Source organism: Acanthochromis polyacanthus, chromosome 2 (genome assembly GCF_021347895.1).
Source record: "Acanthochromis polyacanthus isolate Apoly-LR-REF ecotype Palm Island chromosome 2, KAUST_Apoly_ChrSc, whole genome shotgun sequence".
In the NCBI taxonomy this organism is placed as follows: Eukaryota; Metazoa; Chordata; class Actinopteri; family Pomacentridae; genus Acanthochromis; species Acanthochromis polyacanthus.
In genome coordinates, this window is record NC_067114.1 from 29,655,972 (window position 1) to 29,663,615 (window position 7,644).

General features: G+C 40.7%; 1 protein-coding gene across 1 annotated transcript; it reads left to right on the forward strand.

The window, feature by feature from the left end:
* Nucleotides 1–1,654: 1,654 nt before the first annotated feature.
* Nucleotides 1,655–7,547, forward strand: coil (coilin p80). Its single transcript, XM_022200037.2, has 7 exons — nucleotides 1,655–1,969; nucleotides 2,729–3,653; nucleotides 4,898–4,987; nucleotides 5,464–5,511; nucleotides 5,663–5,732; nucleotides 6,038–6,126; nucleotides 7,177–7,547. Exons 1-7 carry the CDS (start codon nucleotides 1,719–1,721, stop codon nucleotides 7,222–7,224), a joined length of 1,521 nt encoding a protein of 506 aa, XP_022055729.1. The 5' UTR covers nucleotides 1,655–1,718; the 3' UTR covers nucleotides 7,225–7,547.
* The last annotated feature ends 97 nt before the right edge of the window (nucleotides 7,548–7,644 follow it).

The following is a 7,644-nucleotide window of genomic DNA, read 5'->3' on the forward strand; positions in this document are numbered from 1 at the left end:
CTATATTTTTTTCTGCGTTGATTTGCTGTTTATATTTAAATACTTAAATAAATGCGTACTCCCGGTCAGCTGACTGCTGTAGTTTGTGATGAACTGAACCATCTCATTTTCAGAGGATCCACAAAAACTTCTTAGAAATTGATTTCTGAAAAAATACTAAACCTTAATGAGGATACCTCATAAACAGGATGGATGGTTTACAGTTTTATTATTAACATTAATAAAATGCATGAGTCTACATTCTACATACATACCTGTTGCTTGTTCTGCAACATCCAGAGGTTTACAGTCTGACACACACAAACATCACTACGCTTTAATGTGATCACCAGGACTTGTCGATGCTGAACATTATCACTGATTATTGAGAGAATATTTCATGTGATCAAACAGTTCTGATGTTAGAGGATCATTTACTTCTGGCTCCAACAATTCATTTCTTTTTCTGAACACAACTGAATAATACCGAATAAGACTACAAGTTTATATACTGTCAATGGGTCTGAAATCAAGAGAATAGAAAAACAATTTTTAGTTCTGATTTGGGCCCTCTTTGATTGTGGGTTCCTCTGTAGCAGCTTCATTACATTAATTTATTACTCAGATAGAGCAACTGCGGTCATATATTTTCGATGTTGTCTGTGCAGTTACGAATATGTGACAGCCTCCACCACACCAGCAGAGGGCGCTGTCACTCAATAACCACATGTTTCTCAAACCACCTCAAACTGGCCTTTCAAGCTAAAAGTCCAAGAGAAGAAAGAAAACACATTTGATTTCTTTAACTCTCCTGTTGTTCTCATTTACGGGCACCAAAAAATATTGTTTCTTTGTCTAAAAAAACCAACCCAAAATTCAGCAAAAAAAAAATCCTCAAATTTCTGAAAATGTGCAAAACCTTCAGGAAGAAAAATCCAATAATTCCTTAAAAGTTTCCCTTAAAAAATTTATTTTAAAAAAAATCCCCAAATTTGGCAAGAAAATTCTTGTGAATATTTTCCAAAAATGAGTAAAAATCTTCCCAAAAAAATCCTGAAAATATCGGAAGTGATTTCCATAGATGGAAAATAAAAGAATTTAGAAAAAAAGGCACAAGGACAAAAACAAGAACAATAATAATTGTTTTTATTCACAATTATTATTGTTATTATTACGACCTATTTCCAAGATGATCCAAAGCTGCAAAAATACAGTAGGAAGGAAAAACAGCATAATTAAAATAATTTTTTTTAAAAATAAAAAATAATCCTCAACATCATCTAACAACCACAATAATAAAATATTAATAAAATTATTCACAAAAAATAACATTTATTATTATTGTTATTGTTATTATTATTATTATTATTATTATTACATATTTCCAAGATGATCCAAAACTGCAAAATACAATAGGAAGAAAAATGGCACAATTAAAATAATAAAAAAAGTCCTCATCATTATCCAACAACAATAATAATAGTAATAACAACAAAAACATCACAAATTCTTATCATTATTATTATTACTGGTATTATTACTATTATCGAGTGGTTCATATAACTTTTAAATTTTTGAGCCAATATCACAGTGTTACATTTTCTTTTATTTTGGTCTTGTGATATTTGTTTAGACGCTCTTATTTTGAAACTCCCGGACAGAGCGTCGTCCAGGGTCTTACCGGGTAGCAAGCAGCGGTGTGTCCGGTTTGTCCGGTGTGTGTTCAGCTGTAATCCACCATGTCTGCTCCCGGTACCGGCTCCATCCGGCTGCGGCTCTTCTTTGACTACCCTCCTCCCGCCGTGGTCTCGTGCCGGAAGTGCTGGCTGCTCGTGGACCTGAACACGTGCCGCGTGGTTTCGGACCTGGAGAGCGTCATCCGGGACAGGTTCGAGTTCAGCCGCGGGAGCATCCTGAGTCTGTTCGTGGAGGACTGCTACCTGCCACACACCGAGAGCATCTACGTGGTGAGAGACAACGACAGCGTCAGGTGAGTCTACCTGTGCTCCAGGACAGGTGAAGTCCTGCTGCTTCAGGATGGTTATGGAAGCTGTGAGAGCAAGACGGAGTGGAAGGATTTAAGTAAAAGTTCTCCTGAGGTCTCTTTGATTCATTATTAATGCTCCCACTTTATTAGGTACACCTTCTAGTAAAAGGTTAGACCTTCTTTTACCTTCAGAACTGCCAGATAGATAGATAGATAGATAGATAGATAGATAGATGAACTATAGCTAGATAGATGGATAGATGGACTATAGTTAGATAGATAGACGGACTATAGATGGATAGATGGACTATAGTTAGATAGATAGGACTATAGATAGATGGATAGACCATAGATAGATAGGGAATCTCAAACTCTTTTTTTCTTACTCTCTCAACCTAACAATCCAACAACCACACTCCTCAGACATTTTGGTTCATATTGACATGATATCATCACCCAGTTGCTGCACATTTGTTGGCTGAACATCCATGATGCTAGCGTCCCGTTCCACCACATCCCAAAAGTTCTACTGGATGCAGATCTGGTCACTGTGGAGACCACTAGAGTCCAGTGAACTCATTGTCATGTTCAAGCTCTGTTAAAATCTAGCTTAGGACATTCTTTAGACCAGTACATCTTCCAAGCTCATGAAAAAAAACTAACAAGCTCAACACCAACATGTTTTCTTCAGCCTTGAGGCAGATTGACAGAAAAGGTTTGCCTCTTAAACTTTAACTCTTAAACATATGTTTCTGTGTGCAGGGTGAAGGTGGACTGTCTGACTCAGGCCAACGGACACAGCAGCTGTCCAGAGACAACAAGAGAAACCTGCAGAAAGAGACCGAAAACCACAGAAGAAGACGGACCGGCAGAGAAAGGAGTGGACGTCGGATGGAAGAAGAAAAAGAGGAAAGAAAGGAGCGAGGAGACCACAGAGGAGGTCACCAAGCTGGTTTCAGATGATGACAGGGATAATAAGAAGTTACAAAAAAAGCACACGAAGAAGAAAAAGAAGAAAGTAGAGAAAAGCAACCCTACTGTCAACCCCATACCAGCTGCTACTCCCAAAAAAACCCCGACAGGTTTAAATAAACCAGCTAAAAGTACAAAGAGGCCTCCAGCAGCAAAAGCAAAAACACATAAACCCTCCTCTTCAGATTCCAGTAGCAGCAGTGAGGAAGATGAAGCTCCCAGAAACACTAAAATACCCTCCTCCTCCACCTCTACTGCTGCTAAAACACCTCCAAACTCCAAACCTGCCCAGAAGAAGCCACGGCCTCCTCCATCATCCTCTTCTGAAACAGACTCTTCCTCTTCTGATGAGGAACCTAACGTGAAGACCAAACCTTTAACAGCCCTGTCTATCAAGCCTCAGCCAGCTCCTTCGGTCCTGCAGGCCACAGACTGTGAACAGAAACAGGCTGGTGGACCTCCTCAGGACTCAGACAGCGAGGAGGACATCCAGCTGATTATCAGAAAGCCGCTGCTGCCGTCCGGCTTTGGTGTGGGGAGTCAGACCCCCGGACGAGGTCGTGGTAGAGGGCAAGGCAGGAGGGGTGGAGGTGGAGAGAGGGGCAGGGGTGGAGGCATCGGATGGCCCAGAGGCAGCTTTGGGTACAAATACAACGGAGCCAAGGAGATGTCCTACGAGACAGATTTACTGAGCAACGTGTCCGTGGTCCTCCAGGTCTGTCTGCATGAATCAGCACCATTTACATCCATTCCTGGAAAATATATGTCGCTCTGAAGGATGTTAGGGCTGTGACTTAACTGCTAAGGCCTAGTTCAGTAGTTCACATCACAATGATTGGTTTTACCCGAATCCTCAAGATCAGTGTCACTTTATTTACATGTATTTATTTTAGGGTGACCATATTTTGATTACTGAAAACTAGAGATGTTCGATAATATCAGCCCGATATTGGCATAATAATGTAAAATCGGTCATTGTCGTTATTGGTATTTTTTGCCTATCATGAAAACCGATAAAATAATGGCTTAATTTCACCGGCATTTACCGACTCATAGAGGGAGGGAGTATATCTATCTATCTATCTATCTATCTATCTATTGTTCGTTCGTTCTATCTATCGTTCGTTTGTTCGTTCGTTTGTTCGTTCGTTCTATCTATCTATCTATCGTTCGTTCATTCTATCGTTCGTTCGTTCTATCGTTCGTTCGTTCGTTCGTTCTGTCGTTCTATCGTTCGTTCTATCGTTCGTTTGTTCGTTCTATCGTTCGTTTGTTCGTTCTATCGTTCGTTCGTTCGTTCTGTCGTTCGTTCGTTCTATCGTTCGTTCGTTCGTTCTGTCGTTCGTTCGTTTGTTCGTTCGTTCTATCTATCGTTCGTTCTATCTATCGTTCGTTCTATCTATCGTTCGTTCGTTCTATCGTTCGTTCGTTCGTTCTGTCGTTCGTTCGTTCTATCGTTCGTTTGTTCGTTCTATCGTTCGTTTGTTCGTTCTATCGTTCGTTCGTTCGTTCTGTCGTTCGTTCGTTCTATCGTTCGTTCGTTCGTTCTATCGTTCGTTCGTTTGTTCGTTCGTTCTATCTATCTATCGTTCGTTCGTTCTATCTATCGTTCGTTCGTTCTATCGTTCGTTCGTTCGTTCTGTCGTTCGTTCGTTCTATCGTTCGTTTGTTCGTTCGATCGTTCGTTCGTTCGTTCTGTCGTTCGTTCGTTCTATCGTTCGTTTGTTCGTTCTATCGTTCGTGCGTTCGTTCGTTCGTTCTATCTATTGTTCGTTCGTTCGTTCTATCTATCGTTCTTTCGTTTGTTCGTTCTATCTTTCTATTTATCATTCTGTTTATTGTTCTGTCGATGTCTTTATCCTTCTATCTGTACAACAGTTGTTTTATTACCTTTCCTTTATGAAATACTGATAAAACAATAATAATATCTTGGTTTCTTCCACGTGTCTCCATCCATAGAACGGAGTACAAGATGCCCCTAAACAGGACTACAGCTCCATGCCCCTGCTAGCTGCCCCTCCTCAGGTGGGACAGAAGATCGCCTTCAAGGTAAGTCTAGTCTGGTGTATAAATCCCATCGTCTTATCGACTATCAACACTGTGCCTCAGTGTAGCCACAGTTCAGATGTTCAGTTTGAAACAACACAACCCAGAGACTCACAAAGCCTCCAGGAGTAGCTCAGAGAAACGGAAATAAACACACCACCAGCTCAGACGAGCCTGACTTTGCACCATGAATGTATTCAGAGAGCTCGATACAGAGCTGCCGCTTAGCCTCGCTGCCAAACATTGCCAGTAGATACGAGCAGTACAGTGATGGTAAAATCCTCTGCAGCCCAGAAAGCATTACAGAGGAAAGCTGGTGACACCTTCAGCTGCAAACAAAGTCAGTTTTACTCCTTTTGTTGTAACATAATGGCAGATAATAATCAACCATCTTCACTCAACTTCGTCAGTCAAAACAGATCTGCCTCTTACAGAATTTAATTTGTGTCTGACTGTAAACTTTGTTCTGTTTTCTACAGCTGCTGGAGCTGACTGAGAACTACACACCAGAGGTTTCTGAATATAAGGTGAGTCTTTTCTCATGAAGTAATCCAAAGTGTTTGTCACAGCTCCAGCTATTAATCTCATGCTGTTGTGATCAAACTTGGAAAGCTGCTTCTAATGAAGTCTGAGCTGTTTCTTCTGACTGCTGACCAACCGTGTTTCTGCGTGTTTTAGGAGGGAAAGATTGTGAGCTTTGACCCGACCACCAAACAGATTGAGCTGGAGCTGCTAAATTCCTCTCAAGGTAGGGCTCATTTCACCACTGATACGTATGTTTTTTTAGTTATTTTTTTTTATAAAACTGGGCTGGAATTGGACTAGAGAAAGCCGACTTATGGTGATAAATACAGGGGGTCCTACGGATCGATGTCAGTCAGAACTCCGGTGAAAATGTAAACAAAGTGGTTCTGTGCATCATGACCAACGAAACGCTGAAAAACGAGGACTCTCTGTACTTTGAAAACTTTATTTGCATGTGAAATGTAATTTACTTACTTGATTGATTCGCACACAGCTCAGATCATCCCTGTCTCATTTCGTCTCCTCCAGCTCCTGTAGAACCTGGAAAGTTTGACCTCGTCTATCAGAACCCAGACGGCTCAGAGAGTGTGGAGTATGCTGTGTCCAGAGGATCGTGGGTGGGTTTGATTGTGTAACTAATGTTTTTTCAGTGAATGACTACATCACCACCAGCGTCACAAATTGATTTTTATGGGGTTCTCCAGCAAAATTATGACTAAACCTGCATTCGTTCAGTTTTTGTTCTGAAAAGGACCGTGGGATAAGCTTTAACTGTCCTGGAACTCACTCGAGCAACATTAGAATTCATTTTGAGCCAAATTTCTGTTGTTTCTGTTCCAACTCCTGAGGAAAACATCTGACTGTTGAGCAGAGACATGTTTCACTATGTTTGTCTGTCTGCTGGTCTGTGCTGGTCACTTGTTTTATCAGTGCTTTTGTGACTCAATCTGCTGCTGAAGCTCAGAGCAGAAAACCAAAACAATGAGATAAAAGAGGCTAAACGTTTTTGTAAAGATGAAGACTTGGTTTCCAGCTTTCTGTGGGGAAGCTTTTCTCATCACACATCGTCCTGCGACTCCCCGTTTATATCAAAATGTTGATAAATGCGGCTTTAAATTCCCTTAGAATCTCGAGAATATTCATCCCAAATATACACAATATCAGAACTTTGACTGTTTTTGTCCTTTTCTCACAGAAATGACGTGAGTCTGGAACGTGTAGCGTCGTTTATTGCTGAGCATCAACCAGAGTTTAGTAACTTCTATTCAGTTGTAATATCTATCTAAACAAAAGGCAGATATTCAGCAGCTTTTCAAGTAACTCACTGCCGAAATAATCTTTATTCCCTTTAGTGTCTTATCAAACCGCTGCTGGTTCTCAGCTTGTGTTGTGTTTGGGTTCCTGTCTGTATAAATGTCAACAGAAGACCTTTACAATCATGTAGGCAGTTAAACCCAAAGCTTTTCTTTTCTCGTTGAGCCCAGGTTTTAGCATCCTTTCCTCTACTTTGAGTGAGTCCATTCAGCCGCTGATCCCCTCTGTTCAGACAGGAGAAGGGCGAGGGGTCGACCAAACAGCCGCATGTGCAGAAAGCAGCAGTTATTGTCATTTAGGTGGGTTGTTTCCTGTAGGATCTGGTCTAAATAACATTTATTTTCCTCCTACAGGTGACAGAACGGTGGGAGTCTCTGCTGGAGCCAAGACTGATCGTTTAAGTACGACCAGAAATGTGAATTTCTGAAAGATGGATTTTCTGATTCTCTTATTTCAGTATGCTTCAGCAAAGCTACACTGAGACTTTCTTCTTTATGTTGCATATGAGAGCTAGTGGTTTTAGAGAAATAGTCCTGCTGCACATGAGAGCTCCTGCATCGTATTGAAGAAGTTGCTATTTTTAAAAAGGAAATGCTGTTTTTATTCTGTTGCAGGAAAGAGTTTGTTTTCTGACATAAGAGATTTATGTGTTGTACAGTAATTTGACTGATCAGCCCTGAATAAAAGCTTTTTTTCTAATAAAACGATGCATCTTTTGCTTTGACTATTGGGAAAGTTCTGTTGTAATGTTCTATCATGTCATGTTTTGCACAGTTTTTGAAATTATTGGGTCCTCAGGCACAAAAACATGGAAGTTGACA

Bases quoted from the DNA above. Each gene is read 5' to 3' on its own strand.
- coil (XM_022200037.2), top strand. From the start codon at position 1,719: ATGTCTGCTCCCGGTACCGGCTCCATCCGGCTGCGGCTCTTCTTTGAC. The intron at 1,970-2,728 runs GTGAGTCTACCT...TTCTGTGTGCAG, and splicing joins AGAGACAACGACAGCGTCAG to GGTGAAGGTGGACTGTCTGA. The intron at 4,988-5,463 runs GTAAGTCTAGTC...TGTTTTCTACAG, and splicing joins GACAGAAGATCGCCTTCAAG to CTGCTGGAGCTGACTGAGAA.